The sequence below is a fragment of the Strigops habroptila genome, chromosome 3 (assembly GCF_004027225.2).
Source record: "Strigops habroptila isolate Jane chromosome 3, bStrHab1.2.pri, whole genome shotgun sequence".
Lineage (NCBI taxonomy): Eukaryota > Metazoa > Chordata > Aves > Psittaciformes > Psittacidae > Strigops > Strigops habroptila.
This window is the reverse complement of record NC_044279.2, coordinates 72,322,212-72,340,095: the sequence shown is the minus strand read 5'-3', so window position 1 is coordinate 72,340,095 and position 17,884 is coordinate 72,322,212. Positions and strand designations below refer to the sequence as shown.

At 40.9% G+C, this 17,884-nt stretch overlaps 1 protein-coding gene across 2 annotated transcripts in view; it reads right to left on the bottom strand.

Moving 5' to 3' along the window:
* CHST11 (carbohydrate sulfotransferase 11) overlaps positions 1–17,884 on the bottom strand; it is a 166,763-nt gene that overhangs the window by 83,694 nt on the left and 65,185 nt on the right. For both annotated transcript variants that reach the window (XM_030480335.1, XM_030480336.1), the window contains exon 2: positions 11,855–11,940. In XM_030480335.1, coding sequence (XP_030336195.1) covers positions 11,855–11,940 — 86 coding nt within the window. The remainder of the gene's footprint in view (positions 1–11,854; positions 11,941–17,884) is intronic.

The window sequence follows — 17,884 nt, the reverse complement described above, 5'->3', positions numbered from 1 at the left end:
AGACATACATTTTGGCCAAGCCCAGCTGTATCCAGACTGTTTTCCTATCCCCTGTTCCTCAGGCCTCTCTGATTTTCCAACATACTTCTTAACAGAGCAAAAGGAATCACAACAGCAACCATTTTCCAGGTCTTGGTGAGTGACCACCATTAGTTCTGTAATAGATCCATTGGAAACACATGCCAACACCAACATATGCTGTGCAAAGCCGATCTGTACAAACCAAGAATCGTCTCAATGTACAGCTTCCAAAGACAGGAGCAGGTTTGGCAGGGAAGAAGGGTAGCTTATTGAGGTTATTTTTGGATGCAGATAACTGATTGCATAATACAGATTTTTATCATATTGGTACTCACACAAGACTGGGTTGTTAGTGACAAGACAGATCTTGAACCTGCATGACTGCAGGACAGCCTTTAATAACAGATGGCAGTACTTTGCCAATGGTCAGATAGAGAGAGTCAGTGTCTTAGCAGATGATACCTTCTGTCTTACTTCTTTAGCCACCGATTTAATTACGCTGATAACGTCATGAGAAGCAGAAATCAATTATTCATTAAACCTGACTAAGAAAACATTCTTTTATCCCATGTATTTTGTTTCAAGATCATTTACACTTGAGTAAAAAAGCAGGTTTCTTCCTTCAGTGTCAATATTTTATACAGTAACTCACTTAATAGCCCAAGTGAAAAGTGAAGTGGGTCTGTCAAAGAGGACAAGGGCCTGATACTCTCTCTGTGCAAGGCATAAAGGTGATACTTGAAAACTCCACCAATCCCTCTGCTACATATCAGCAGCTGTGTAATGCAGGGACCATAAGCAGGATGCACGGAGCAATCTGTCACAAAGCCCTTCAATGCATTTACATGTCAGTGTCCCACGACTTCTTTAGAGGTTGTTGGAGGTGAAACCACAGATCTCCCTGTTTCCTAGCTCCCTTAATTTTTAATAAACACAAGACCTGGCCTGCCCTTGCTTTCTTCACACAACAGATTTTTTTTCTACATTCCCAATAAAAGCAGTACTGCTTTTTATGAACTCAAAAGAAGACACTGAGCTCTCTTTTCCAATAGAGAAATAAAACTCTTTTCTTTTGCCTGTTTTTGCACTAGTCAACTAAAAACAAATAAATGAGAGCATAATTTTCAGAGGAACAAGTCTCTCCTCTCTATTTGCTTTGCCATCAATTTCCCACCTTTGTTCTCTCACTGTCTGGCTCCACCGCTTTCTGATAAAGCCATGACCATAAACCTGCACAGCAACTCATGTAAAAATATTCTTGTTTTTGTAAGATAAAAAGGTAGGAACAGGAGGGGGAATCTGAACAGCGCTGAAGACATCAAGCTGAGAAGGAGACTTCAGGGCTAGAGGAGATGAGGAGGAAGAATGGCAAGAACACAGAATTACGTCTTGGCAAGGAGACAACCTTACCCCCCTGCACACAGCTGCAAATTCAGTAACAGTTTATTAACCCAAGTTTACATGAAGTAAAGAAGATAGAAACAGCTGCAGAGAAAGCAGCGGGATCACTCCTATCCCTACAGTTAGACACCCTGCGTGCTGCATAACCAAGCCCTACGAGGCTATTTGGGAGCTGGACATGACTGAGCTGTGGGCATTGCGCTCCACCATCTTACTGTCAATGAAAAGCTTTCTATGGGGTAAAATTTACTCCCACACATTTGTATATGCATGTTGCATTAGTTTCTAGTGTTACCCTAAGCCCTTGCCAGAGACCAAGCTCTACTTGGGCTGCAATCTGCAGAAATAGAGGTAAATGCACCTCTGCAGACTCAGATCCATGCATCAGGTAGAGAGCTGAGCAGGGCACCTACGTTCTTCAGGTGGAGACTCACTCAGATTAGCAGAAAGCCATGCACAAACAGGAGCATGTGTAGAGGGGCTGGGAGAAGCCTACAGCTATGGGACTCACCCACTTAGTGCCAGTGTGCCCTTGCCTGGAAAGTGCAGGGTGGAAGCATTTGTTTCCAGGCTGTAAATATGTAGCATTTAAATGTAAGAAAGTCCACACACAGGTTTTTGTAGGTCCAAAGCTATGGAAAAAAAAGAACGAAGGGAAAAGCCTCTGCTGTGCCTACACAAATTGCTCAGAATAGTCATTCTTGGCTATTACCTTATAGAGTGATGTCACTGGCACAACAATCTCTTACAGAAAGAAAGCAGCAATTGTGGAAGTACCTAGTACTGCATCTCATCTTCACCATAGGAACCTTCATTCAATCTACATTAAGTAAGACGTTACGCTTTGGAGAAGTACCAACAATTTTAGGTTCTCCTTACCAGCTCAATGAAACATTTATTTTCTCCTTCGGCTGAGCTTATTACAGATATTTAACATATCAAAATGAACTGAAAGCTACCACTGTGCATCTGCTCTCCAGCTCTCCATCCATCTATTGACACCAAGGCTTAGTTCATAAAATATGACATTAACTATATTGCTATGTAAATACAATTCCTTCAACTACCATTTCATAAGTAAAATGTATGCAAGGCAAAAGCCACGTCTGACTTGAATAGATGAAACTGTCTTCCCTCAGCTAGAGATGTCTTTGTTACTTCAGCTCCTGATGTCAATTCCCCGCACCAGCTTGCACATTCATCTTCTGTCCTCTAATTGAATTAATATTCACTTCCTCTTACCAATCCCCAGATGCTTGTCTGAAATGCTCTAAGACACAGCTCACGTTTACAGGGATAAAAGATTTATATTAGGGCATCAGTTTGATAGCTACAGAGGTTTGCTAATTTGCTGTGCAGCCAGGCAATCTGACTGCAGGAATACTGTGACTTTTTTAATGTTCTTCTAAAGCTTGGAGGTAATGTTTTGCTTTTAGCCCTGTGCTGGAACCACACTCAGAATACTGTTCAGATGTGATTTAAGATCAAAAAGAAAGGAATACTCCTTCCTGGATTTTCCAGGCACCAGAAATACATCTCAACTTCAGTGTACTCTAAATTTGCCAACCCTCTTTGATTTGGCTATAGTTATTATGTCACTACCAGGGAAAAAAAAGGGAAATCTTTTCAGCATCAGACTTACACTTTTCAGTATTTTCTAGTGCAAAAGAATGTGTGGAATGGTGAAAAGGGAGGTAAAACAATGGTTGCAATCACAGCTCCCTCCTGATCCTCTGGATCAGATCTTTTAACTAGAAGTTTGGTCTCTTTAGACTTAGAGAGTTTTGCCATCAGTTTTCAAGAGATCGGGTTTCACTTTTCTCCCAAGGTTATGAATGGATAGAAACATTCTACAGTGGCAGCATGCTGGAAAACCTGGAATACAAAGCCGTTTACCCCTCCAATGCAACTACACAACAGTCTTAGTGTGAAGGAAAGAAAATTTTGTTTTCATTTTCCCTCCTCTCCCCGCTATTTTGCCATTGCCTCATGAATATAGGGATGGTTCAAACATTAGACCTCATCCACACCAGGATATACAACGGTTACAGATTGGTTGCGCAACGAAGATCTACGTGAGTGGCCTGAGTATGATGGCTACTATGTTATTTTTATAAAGGAAAAAAAGACATACACACTATAAACACTGGGTTTCCTGTCTTCAGATGCTATATAGCTATTACCTTGTAAAAATACTTTTTTTCCCTTTTCTTTCCACACTTCTTCCATATGAGTAAGCAGCAAGGTCTGAGAACTAGTGAGTACAAGCAGTTCAAGTGTGGCTGGCCCACGCGATGATTACTGAAACAACCAATCTTTCAGCTTGATGATTAAACAAGCAAACATAAGAACAACTCCAATAACGAGCAATTAGGGTATTTCCCATGTGTGGAGCACGAGTCCCCTACTTGCAGGGATTCAGCTCCCAGCTCTCTGGTTCTGGGAGAGTGCCCTGACTGTTGACAGTGACAGCCCAGGCCCCTCCAGTTCATACTTTGGATTCAGTGAACTGTTAATTACTGCCATCACAAGTGTCTGACAATATCAGACAAACTAGATTGACAGAGCAAGGCACAATTTTCTTCTTGTTTTATTACACCAACAGGGCAGAACACATCTTAAAATTACCATGGTTCTTACTCTACTATAGCCTTAGATCATCATGAGAAGAGGCTAAATAAGGAGACTGTTCGCCTGAAATTCTGCTCATTATTTAGTTTTGAAATGCAAGACAGCATCAACAGGACAGACTGAAGTCACTCACTGCACTCTATCACCCATGCATATGATATGAGCACCCTGCAGCCAAGTGTGGGATGCACAAGTCAAACCACCTCAAGTCCACCATTACTCTACCACACACCTCTGAGATTATCCCCAGGTCAACCGAAGTGTTTCCCAGCTACTACTACTGGAAGAACTCAGCCCAAATTCACAGCTAGTTTCAACCATCCCTAAATATACCCCAAACTGTGTATTTTCCAGCTGGCCTTTTCGCTCAGCCTTGTCCATAACCATGTGGTGCAGCCCTGCAGGAGAAGCAGCGTGCTTCTCCAGCACGCTAAGCGAGTGGTATGGATTAGACTGCAGCACCTAGTCTGACCCACCTTACACCTCCCCACAAACTCCAAAAACAAGAAAACTTCCTTGGAAAGTGTCCTTAAATAATCTGTGCTCGATTTAATTATTTACACACTTGTACAAAAACTCTACAGGCTGTATCCCCACGCTATCATGAACTTCCTTAGCACACTAGTCCCAGAAGGCATGCTGGCTTCCACAGCCACATCTTTCAACAGGCCACATTTCAATCCTGCTTTGTCTGTGGTATTTACAGTGAAACATTCCTGAATGTCTCTGCATAAATGGATAAGCAGATTATTGCACTTTTATTAAAGGAAGCTTTGGTAAGGTGCAGCCAGTTACATTATTGAGGTTAACTTATATTGTACAGAGCTAAAAAGTGAATGAATAGTACATATCAGTACTACACACAATATCAATGAATATTACAGGTCAGTCTGTAGGACTTGAGGTGCTGTATCAGATACAGTTAAGTCTGTAAAATGGGACTGGGGATCTAATCCATTTGAAATAATTGCAAATCTAACAACATTTTCTGTCCCTCCTTAATATTAAAGCTAGATAGTAAATGAGAATTACAAGTACCAGTAGACAGATTTTATGCCTGTATTCTCTCATTTTCATAATTATGTCTATTGGGATATATTACAGTCCCTCAGGGAGAGAGAGGTTGCAGCTGGGCTCTCTGGATTTGAAGAGATCATCTGGCCCTGTTGCAAGTGGGCTACAATTCTGCTGCACAGGGTTAAGAAATCTCTTTGATAACAAAAAAACCACGGGAAAGAACAAAAACATAAAAAGGCAGATGTTTAAATACAAACAGTTGCTACCCTTCACACAGTGAAGAAAGCTGCCCAAAACCTACTTGCACCAGGAATAAGCAAGAGAGGCTACAGTTTATAGGGTCTAGGCTGAAAATATTGGGTTACAGCTACTTAGCCAGTGATGCTGGAGCGCCTGCCAAAGCACAGACAGAAGGGACGTGTTCTGCCTCCGCAGGAGCTGGTGGCAGAAATCTGTGCTCATTACACTTACTTGCAAGACTGATATTCTCCCACTGTCCTTTGCTTCATAATCCTCCAAGCCACCACATCCCCCTGCATTTTGAGGTATGATTATCCAGGTTTCCTGGTACATAACTTGCAAGTGGGGAGGGAAAAAAAGGGAACTTAATGCAGAGAAAGAGGTAGGTGCCCCATTTGAACATTACTCAGTTCAGAGCAAGCATTTGACTTAACCACCGTGATTCTGGTCACCAGAGGCCAAATTTAGAGACAATTAAACACAAAAAGCCACTGAATGGCACCGGGTCAGAGGGCTGAAGGCCAGGTCTTCTCTCCACCCAGCTGCCCAAGAGCTTGTCTAACAGGGAGCTCACATATTGCATACAGATAACCAGTTTGAAAGCTGTGTTATCCTCTTTCCCCTCCAACACATGAAACCTTCTGCTTGTGGCCATGTCTCTTGTATTATTAAATCTTTCTTCTCATACTTTTGTGCCTCCAGAAAGCCCTTAGATTAAAACTCATACACTCTCAAAATAATAAAATATGAGTCAAGGGCTGGAGAAATTAGAGGTGCCTCTGCTGCTTCTTTTTCTATGAGGGAAATCTGAGCTATTTTGAGCGACAACTGTATTTGTTCATTTCATGCAGGTAACAAGTCTTTTATTAAACACAGGTGTCCAAAAATTCATCCCAATGCACTGCAGTAACTTGAATGAGCATGTCCTGGGGATAATTCTGGCCTTCAGTGCTGGTAGTTACAGTACATACTTGTCTGATTAATTCCTCTTGACTTACAAAGTCATCCATCATGTCACAACAAATGATCTATGAAGCACCCTGTACCTGAAACCCTCCCCTCCCTAAGTCATTTCCCCAGTATCTAAAACAGGCTCTTATCATTTGTAATCAGTAATTAATAACAAAGCATTCTCACTAGTGCAATTTTTTTGCTAAGGTTAATGTCATATTTCATCCCAGGCCAGCTGCTGTTTTACGACTTCCAAACACAACAGTAAGTAATGTCAAAAAGTCATCCATGGAGTAAATCAATTAGCTCCTCTTTCATCAGCAGGCATTCTGCTGCAGCAAGCAAGGCTAATTACGTATAAAGTTGTTTACCAACAGGAGTGTGTATCCAAAGTTTGGCATTGCATTGACTCTTCTTCCCTATGTCTCCATTTTGCTTCTTTTCCATTAAGGAGTTTTTAGTCTATAATCAAATACTGTGATTATGAGCTGCACTTACCACACTGCTATTATCTGCACAGATTTACCCACAAAGATCAGCATCAACCACATTACACATGATTTCAGTATTGATAAAACTTTTGGGGCATTTCTTTCCCTCAAGAAGGACGCATACATATTTCTAACTGTTCATCTCAGTTGCAAAGCATCGATAAATTCTTATGTATCTCTCTTTAGATAAACTGCACTATTTCTCATACTGTAATGTTCACTTCAGGATATCTGTATTGCTGTCCCTAGGAGGAAATTTGGCACCCAGCACATATATATGTGAAAAAGGGAGAAAAACTAGCGTATAGCACTGGTGTGTGGTGTTTGTGTAATCTTTTGTCTTATTGAAATTGGTAAGTTACTTTGGAGAACTACATTTCCCCACACACACCACACACTTTCCATTGATATAGTAATTGCCTGGCATCTCAGGCTCTTCTTGCACGATGTAGCTGATGAAAACACGTCTGGCTTGGGAAAGTTTTCGTGCACTGGCAGAGTATGTTGAGTCCTTTATCCTTCCTGTAGTCTGGTCACTTGCTGCTGGAGACAGAACACCAGGTGAACTAGACCTTTCATCCTACTCAGTGATCTGCCCTTTGGTTCTGTTTCTAAGAACGAGAAGCCGTAGCACACAAACAAACTGCACAGTGCTCAGTGCCTCAGGATCCTGTTCCTTCAACATTTGGTCTATTCTGGTTTGCAATTTCTTGTAAATCAGTAACACATTTATTGCACCAAACAGATCAATGCTAACCACTAAAGTGTGCAAGCCTTAACTGTGATGTTGCCCAGTTCTGAACTTCTGGTGACTCCAGCTCATGGGCTGATCCATAATTACCTGTTATTTTTGGAGCAGCAGGGGCTGTACACAGTCATGCAAATTACAAGACACTGTTATACACACTGACTTCTAAGAATATGTCTTGCAAATATTTGTTTACCCATATTCTTAAAATCCTGGAGTTTCATACACCAAACCAAACCAAAACCAAACCCCAACAAAACAAAAAAACCCACTCAAGATACAATGCAAACTTCTGCCACATTCTTGCAAGGCTCTTCATCTGTGTTCAGCTACCTCTAAATTTTCTCCTTTGCTACTTGCTGTGTGTTGAATCCTCTTTTTGTTTTCTGTTTATAAACTCCATGTGAAGGAAAATAGTTCTGCTTAATACAGATCCAAATTGGCTTTTTAATAAACACATTAAAGAAATGGTCCATTTCAGCCCTCAAAAATTGCCGCAGGTAGCTCTGCACCTTTTTACTAAACCTCCACCTGAAAATGAAAGGAAAAAAAGAGATAACAGGGTCTCAAAGATGCACTGCACGTTGCCTGCCATGCATGTGGAGACCACAGCCTGGGAATCCACTTCCTCAGTGTAAATCCAGATCAGTTATATTGACTTTTTTCCCCCACCTCATGATATATTAGTGCTCATGAAAAATCTTGCAGTGAAAGCCCTAGAGAAGAAACCTTTTGTCCACAGTCAAATACACTTCCCATATTCTGCTCTATTACAACAGGCAAAAGAGCAAAAGTGCTGTTCCTACTTCTTACAATAATCACAAGGCCAGACACTCAATCACGACATAAATAACATATGGGCTTTGGCTTTGTCATGGACACTTTCTCTAGCTCTAATTTAGTGCTATCTGCACCCATTTATCCTCTCCTCCACCAGAAGTATGAACAATTATAATCAGCCCACTGAAAAATTGACTGTAACCCTAACATTCAGCTCTCATAAGCCACCAGATCACCCTTTCAGTCACCTCCAGATCATTACTACACTTAAATTCACTCAAACCAAATCTTCCTGAGTTTTGGGAAACTTTTTTTTTCTTTTCTTTCCTCCTTTCCTTTCCCTTTCCTTTTCACAATCACTTACCAAGCCAACAAGAGGTTCAAGAGACCAATGATGGCATCTGCAAACAACTCAAACAACTGCACAGAATGAAACAAAACAGCACAGGATCAGAGATGCTGTTATACATCAATATAGTAAATACCAACAGTTAAATTCTCAGCTGGTGTAAATCAACCTGTCTCCATCTGGTTTTACAAGGGCAGTGCACCCTGATGCTGAACGCACAGTAGAAAAACCTTATTCATGTTAAACTACAGCATTTTAAATCGTAGAGAGTACTGACCCTATCTGGCACCAATTTTAATTGATGGCCAAACTCTCCTCTCCCATAATAGGGAACAGCCGGGAGCATACTGCATCTGAGGACATATGGGCCCTAAATATCACCTCAAAGAAGGGAGCCTGCTCCCTTTTCCACCTCTCTCGGGGGTCCTGGCGACATTCCCAGGAACAGCAACAGAAGCACCCATGGTTGTGCACCACTGCCTACACAAGGAAAACTGAAGTATGTGGAATGTACTGTGCACTCTACAGCAGAGGATGGCAAGCCATAGTTGAGTTCTCCTGTTGTAATATATCATATAAAAAACATGCACATGGAGACATTAAATGTCTAAAGTTTCCTATCGTTAAAAAAAAAAAATCACAACTGCGCCTAGCTTGTAGTAATCCAAAGCCATAGCTGCAGGGCATTTTTCAGCAGCCTAAGTGTGGTGTTTGAATTATACAGATTCCTTTGAACTACCAGAAGAACTACAAATGTCTGCTACATCAGTTCCACCGCTCCTCTGAGGCAGCTAAACTAAGTGCCAAAGAGTTCCTCTAATAGCACACAGCCATCAGCATCATGGGGAAAAGTGTGGGTTCAAAACACCAAGAGTCCACCGAGTTCTGATGGTCAAGGGTTAAAGATCTAACCAGCGTTTTCATTATCCAGATCAGTAAGAGAGAAATGTTGGCCAAAAATGTCTTCGTAGAATCATAAAATGGCATGGGTTGGAAGGGACCCTAAAGATCATCTAGTTCCAACCACCTGCTATGGGCAGGGACACCTACCACTACACCAGGTTGCTCAAAGCCCCATCCAATGTGGCCTTGTCTTCTTATATATTTACTGTACATTGACTTCTGAACTGACTTCACAAATGGCTGACCATGACTGCTCCAGCAAGGAAAGTTTAGGGGTCCAACCTCTGTCCCCCCACCCTCAAAAATACTGGTGAATTCTTGAGGAACAAGCATCCTACTGCCAGAATGCAGACCAGTCTCTAATCTGACACCTTAAGAAAGGCGAGGCAGACATTTCCGTGGGAAAAAAAATGGAAAAAAGATGAAACATGTATTTAGAGAAATATTCTAAAGGTCATCTCCAGCCTGTTGTCTTCTATGGCAACCTCTACTCACTGCCTTTTCTTGTTACTGTTTTCACAAAGTGTATGCACTTGACTGTCTGACATTGCCAGTCCCTCTACTATTGAATGCAGCATGCAAAGCCCCATCCAAAAAGCAAGCAAATACCAATTAAGAACAAAGAAAGAAATAAAAACTAAAAACTTGATAAGAACGGACATCAGCAAGCTGACGGAGAGACTTTGGCATAAAAAACGTCATCTGCCTAGGTCAACATCAGCTGCAAGAACTTCCACACTTCCCCAAACCTCAACTTCTCTGGCTGGCTCATAGGCGAGCCCGGAAAGGGATGATAATGGTTTGCTTGGTCAGGGCACGTAGAAAGGAAGCAGAGGCAGCGAAGGAGCTGCCAGCTGTGTCCCCTGCTTCAGGAAGCTCAGGAAATCTTTTCAGTTAACCAAGCTTTCAAGGGCTCTGGGATTGCGGCCCTTCAACGGATGGGGATGTTTGTTTCTTATGGGATGGCCTTTAACGATGTTAAAGGGCCACGCACTTTTGAATGACACACAGCAGACCCCAGAGAGACTAATTACTCAAATAGTCTCTTTTCCCTTACCCACCCTTCTTGAGCATCTGCAATGAGTCTTCACATTTAGTCTGCAAATGCTAATATTTTTCTTTGTAGCACTGGAATGTTCCTCTTCAGGGCTTTTACATGCACTTTCCATTTACCCAGTGCCAAGTCCCATAATGGTCAATAAAGGCCAGTATATTAGCATGATAAACTCATGTTCCCAGCTACGCACGGAATTCAGATTGAATCAGAAAGTCAGCCTATGTTCATAAAAATAACACTATCAAGCAAATGGAGCTTTACTGCGCTACACAGCAGATATCACATATCTTTGGGTTGTTGTCAATTCTTCATATAAATACTTTAAATCCCTTAGACTTCATTTTGCATATGATACAGTGAGTCTCTTCATAACCAAATAGTATTTAAAACATTTACTGCCTTGTTAAATCTAACAAGTTAGATTTATTGGGATAGTCTCTTTCCTTAATAGCCAATTTAGTAAAACTCAATGTATTCATTGATGGTTAAATATATAATAGGCGGTTGTTAAACTTTAATAAATATGTTTAATAGTCAGCTGGCATTTTCTCTCAATGGCAGCACTTCCTCTCGGCTGCCAACAGGAAATGCTGCTTCTGAATGTGCCAATTCAGCCTACATGTAGGGAATAAATTGATCTAGATGAGCAAATGCGAGCATGAATTTCAGGTAGCTTTCCTGTGCTGCTTGTCACAAGAGGAACTCTAGTTGAGATTATCTTAAGCTCCATCAAGACTGTCAGGTGTTAAATAGCACACAGGGTAAGGATAAGTATGAGCTACTGTGTTTGTCTAGACTCCATACAAGCAATGAACCAGCACAGGAAGGGCAGCTGGCTACCTGAAAGCTACATAAATTATATTCATGCATTATTATTATGATTTACAGTCTTACCACACTCCTTGTTTCCTGTATATCACGTCGCATTCTCTCACTCCACCCTGCCATTCCGTGTGTTGACAGACCAAATTACAATGCTTCAGCTTCTACCTAGTACTAAAAGGTACTCTTTAGAAGCTTTCAGGTACCCGAGAAAAAAATCTGGAGGAGTCCACACCACTAGACAACTAAAAACCTTTAAAAATCGGGCCCTTAGCTCAAACTGTAGAACTTTATGGCTAAATTCTGGAGGTCCCAGGATCAATTCTCTAAGCTGAAGGCAGCTATTACATATCAATGAGAAAAAACAGACCAAAATACCTTCAAGGGAGACTGCATTTGCACACAGGGCTGGGAAATTTTGATCATAGCCGTGAGACACTCACCTGGGTGGGATTATACAGTTCCTGGAGTGGGCTTCTGGATCCTTTCCGGCAGCAAATGTCCATCCCAAATGGATTTCTACGCATTACTGCAAGGGGAAATCGAAATTAATACAGGTTAGCAACATTTGTTAGCTGTAACCTACTGCAATAGCTACAGCAAGAGGAGATTTTCTTACAGATCACAGGATTCTAGACAGTGTTGTGTCTTAACTCCTAAATCCTACTCTCCCTAGAAATTGTCCGAGAGCTAATTCCTCTATCTATTGTGGAAGTTACTAAAGAAAAAGCTCTCTGGTTCCTCTCTTATAAAAACTGTTATCTAACAACTTCCAGCTTGGGTGCACAAAAACCTCAAGCACAGAGACCAAAGCAACACAATTTTCAGCAGTGCTAGGTACTTGCTTCTCCGATCATCCCAGATGGATTCTTATAATTAGCAATGCTGCAGTGTTTGAGCCTCTCTCAGCCCAAATACAGAAGTACACAAGAAACTAATATTAAACTATCTGATATTAAAGCTTTCGGTCTAACACTTCGTTTCTGCTAGCACAGACCCTCAGCAGTACATGACACATAATCAATCATTGCTGCACTTTTTGCTTCAAACTATATTTTGTGCTTCGTATTGCAACTGAATATTTGACTGATCTGGAAACCAATGTATGCTATGTCATCTCAGTTGGGAGACCAGGAGGTTTTCAAACCAAAGGCTTTGTCAAAGGTCTGCTCAAGGAGCATTTTGGATGATAAAGCGTTTTCAGGAGAGACACTGATCTGAGCCCCAGCAGGCACAGAGATTATCAGTTTCAAGTTAGACCTTTGTGGCCACAAAAGTCTACATAAGAAGCCATTCTGCTCCAACCATCCTCCACAGCCACAACGAAAACAAGAGCTTGCCTGTCTGTCTAATCTTGTGTGGCCCACATCATCCTCTGCGAACACTCCTCTGTCCTCAGCTTGCTCTGCTGACTACGGAAGGAGCATCAGGCAATCAGATGCCCACATCAGGCATCACAGTGAGGGATGTCTTGTCAAGGTTTAATTAAGACACAACCAAAAGGAAAGACGACATGTTCCTGCTGGGAATCCAAAGGCATTAAGCAGAGTCAGGCATGCTTTTACCACCATTTGCCGTGTTTTGTAACCAGAAACTATTGAAGTGTCCTATAGCAGCAGTGCTGAGCTGCATCACTTGCAGACATGATATTGCAGGCTTTAAGGCAAGAGCTAGAGAATACAGTCATGTAATACATTAATAGAGACAGCTAATACGCAATCGTAATTGATGCATCAAGTAGTACAAACCACAGAAAACTGTATACAGTTCCAATCTGGAAACATAATAGATTCCTTCGCTCACTTCATATCCATTTTCCAACTGAAAGTTATTAACTAACAAAGTGCCATGTCACTCTTCCCCTGAGCAAAGAAAGATTTCACAGGTCCTCTGGCAGGAGCCAGACATCTACGCTTAGCAGACAAACTGGCTAAATGTTTTGATTTTCTTCACAACTAGGATAGTAACGTTATTAGACGGTACAATTTTAACTTAGATGTTTCAATATCTGATTAACTTTCGAGCACTGTTAGTCATGCAGACAAGTATTGCAATTCCTTCGGTTTTGTGCTAACGTGCCTTTTAAAAAGTTAAATAAGGAAGTGGTTAAAACAGTTCAAATTTTTAAAGATTTTGAATAAAAAAAGAAAGGATAAAGCATAAAAAAGGACTGTTGTGGTTTAAACCCAGCTGGTAACTCAGAACCACACAGCCATTCGCTCACCCCTTTTTCTTCCCCTGCTCTGGGTGGGATGGGGAGGAGAATTGAAAGAATGTAAACTTCATGGGTTGAGAGAAGAATAATTTAATAACTGAAATACAATATAATACTACTAGTAGTAGTAATAATGAGAAGGGAAATAACAGGGGGAGAGAAAAAAAAACTAAAAGGAAAAAGGAAAAAAAAAACCCACAAGTGATGCACAATATAATTGCTCACCGCCCGCTGAGCGATACTCAGCCCGACCCGAGCAGCTTTCAGTGCCTGGGAAGTGGTTTTAGGAAGAAAACACCAGGTGAGGGTTCTTCTAACTACAGAGCTCCTGTCCATCCCATCCCCGTTTGTCATCCCACTCCATATTCTTGTACCAGGAACTACATTCAGGGATGCTTTGGAAATAATTTTGTAGCCCCCTCACCATTACAAGAAATCTTTCCAAAATGGAGCCTTCCAGTCCACAGCAAACCACATCATACCCATTTAAAACACCAGATCAGGGGGAAAAGGAAAGGAGTTTCAGTGTATCCAGGTCATTAGACTGTGATTAACCTGGATCCTGAAACACTGATGTTTTGTTCAAAAATAAAGAAGAATTCCAGTGAGGTGCTCCTTAATTTATTATTTCACTTTTCATTTCCATTAAATACAGTACACAGTAACATGCACAAATATATCCCTTCCTACTCCCCTAAGCCAGCAGGTATCAACACGGCAACACTTTATATGCAGCAGTAACAGCCATAAAGATTAAATTATTTGCATAACATGCAAGATTTGATTCCCAGATGTAAACAAACAATCAAAAAAAGCAACCGTCTCCCCAGCAAAAGCTAAATAACTAATGTAGAACCTTAGTCACAGAAGCTATTAAATCTTTTTTATCATTCCCAACATTACTTAATTGGTTTGTTTTTTCAATAAAGCATTTAGAATAAGACTGCAGAGTTAGCATAGTAACACAGCAGCTCAACATAGCAGTCGGTTCCCTGCTCATCAGTGTCAGGAACAGCATGCCCTGTACACAGCACCTCTGCACACACCTGGAAAATACATGTGCCTGGAACTTCACTGCAGCATTGAAATAAAGGGGAATACGTCCCTTTCCTCAGCAGAAATCCCACTGCACCTTTTGCAAAATTGTCCTTAGCTGAGTAACTATCAGGAATGTTTATATAAAGTTCAAAACATTTGCTGGCATGCCTGTGGACAAACTCACCTCTCAGGGCTCCTGCAACTTATTTCCTACTGTCTCAGCTTCTCTGAGGCAGTATTTCACCATGTGAATGACGTGACCTTTTGGGTCTGAATCTCATCTATAGCAGTCTGCAGTAAGAAAACTGTAATGTGGACGTCAACTGCAGCTATACTAATTTTAACAACACTTTCACTAAGAATCTGTCACACTATTGTGGCAGTGAAAATCAAAAAATAAATAAAAATCAATAACTTTATTGTCACCAAATCTTCCTATTAGAATAATAAATACCTGAATTTACATTTTATAGCTTGGACTGATCTCTGTACATAATTACAGTCAATTATAATCTAATGATAAGTATTGCATATGCATGGCTCCCAGAACTGATCATAAGGTCACGATCATGCATGTGAAGTGCATGAAGCAGCTGACAGAGAATCATAGAACTGTTTAGGTTGGAAAAGACCTTTAAGATCAGCAGAATTCAATGCCTTTAATGATTAAAAAGTAGTGTTAATATTGCAACTACAGCAAAATCAGAAATCCCCTGAATTTAGCCAAGGCAGTGTGCAACTGAATAAATTGTTAGTTTGTTACTTAAATACAAGAGCTGTGAGAACAAGACCTTTCTTCCATCTTCAGGAATGATCTGTCCAAAATGCAACCTTGACTCATCTTGTTAAGATCTGTGGAATCACCAGTCATTAATTTAATAGCAAGTCTGGAGAGCATGTTACTTAAGCACCAAATTTCAGTTTCTCAAGAGAAAAAGATAAACAGCCCCACTGAATTTAAAGCTTATCAACATAATAATCATCTGTGTATACATATGCAGACAGAAGGAAACTACATGTTCAGGCCTTGAATTAACCAAAATCAGAAGTATCCATGCACAACTTCTAGAAAACTCTATTCAGACGCACTAGTACCAAGAGCAGGAATTTGACCTGTGAATTTCAGTGCACTCAGCACGAGAACACAGCGCTCCTCAGCCAAACCTTCTAGTGTCTGTGCAGAAAAGAAGTCCAGAGATTTGCCCACAGTCTTGATCCGTTTGAGATCCCTCAAATGAAGAACAACCTTTGGAAAGGCATGGTTTGGGAGCATACCGAGAGCTTACAGGTCACCATCCAGGCCAGGCGGCTTTTGAACACCTCCTGCCATGGTCCAACAATCAATGTGTTTACAAGCATCTCCTCACAGGTCCCCCCATGTGCTAGCAGATGCAAGGTTGCAAGTGACGGAATAAATTCACAAGGCAAGGCTCCTACTAGATCTTGGCATCTACAAGAGAGGATATACACCTCTAGGTTGCATCCAGGCAAAAATGCAAGACAATAGTGCCTAGAATAATGGGGCATGGGTGGAGAGGGGGAATATGCAGGCAAGCAGGTATGGTATAAAGCCTTAAATTTTTTGTGTGATATTTCAGAGGCTGAAGATCATTCAAGTGGAAACATGCAGACAGGGCTTAAGTTGTTACCTCTACTTGGCAGAAGGCACTTATAATACATTGGGTAACCCTGTCCCAGAATGGGAGACCTCTGGCACTCCCACAGGATGAACAATGACATGAGAAAATACTCAAGACAAGAAGCCCCATAAATGTAATGTCTGCCTCTCCCTATCAGGAGCTACAGAGAAACTGAGAGAGGGGACATGGTGGCACCTCTCTTGGGAGATTACTGGCCTGAAAAGGTATGTGAACACTGGGACTATCTACGCAGAAAACAAAGAGGGGGAAAAAGTCATGGGAACCAAGACTCCTGGAGACTTAAAACCACAAAGGTCACCTTCTCACCAAGTGTCAGAAGGGCAAATTAAACAATTTCTCACAAGCCTATGTGGGATCAAGTCACAGAAAAGACTCTGCTAGAAGAGACACATAAAATAACTGTCACATCTTCCACTGGACTTACAGAGACAAACAAGTGACATTTCAAACACTGGGTGTGTGCATTCAGCAGCCACCTATATCACTACCATCCTACAACCCTGTGAATATTAGAGGCTCCCATTTGCAAGACTTCTGTAGAATAAAAGTCCCCCCAACTGCTACCTAGCAACTTTTTTCATACTTCAGAACATTTAATTTATATTGTTTGGACTGCTCTAATTATTTGCATGATAACAAAAACCAAATGTAAAAACTTCACCTCTGTTCACTGCCTCTTAAATTAACTGTCTCATATTACAAATATTTGAGAAAAGTTCCAAGGACATTAATATTAAACTTTTCATTACTTTGGTCTAAAGTACAAAGACAAAATTCCCTAATACAGCATTGCTTAAAGCTGATATTCATAATTCATTCCACCTATTGAGGAAGCAAGTTGTCTCACAGAGAAAAAAGTATTCCTTGGCAACAATAACATAAGACTTTGGTTGAAGATGGGATCCTGCTCTTGTTTTAAAGAAAAAAGTCAAATATATCTTTTTTTTTTTTTTGGTCTGATACATTTTCTTTATTGGTCCAATTTCTGTATGAAAGGCTGAAAACTGACAGCAATCCAATTGCTTCTTTTGGCTGCAGCACATTGTTTTCCATCTAACACTATTGTTCAGCTGCCCTTAATTTCAGGCCAGGGTTAATGCTTTCCATGGAGCATGTTATTAACAGTAAAGAGCAGGTACATAACCTAGTACCTTTTCCTAGAGCTGTAAGCAACCAGTTTAGGGCTGAACATTCACCTAAACATTCCGCACCCAACCTAGACATAAAAATCAGTGCCACTTGGCCCAGGCAAGATAGCAGCATCAAAACAGTTACTTACATCTTTGCTGTCTCTAGCCATGTTTAAATCAGCTACTACCCTCAAACTTCCTGATTTTTTAAAGCAAAGCAATAATAATTAATTATACAAACACTGAAAGTTTAGAGATTCTCTTTGGCTAAAAATTTGGACATGGTTTGTGTTCCAAACTCTTGCACAGACTTCTGCTATGACTCCAAAGCAGCAGAGGAAGCAATTTCTGTTGGGTATATAGGATGAGGCATTGAAATAGACATTCAAATAATACACTAAACACCATCTCAGAGACACTGAGACATCC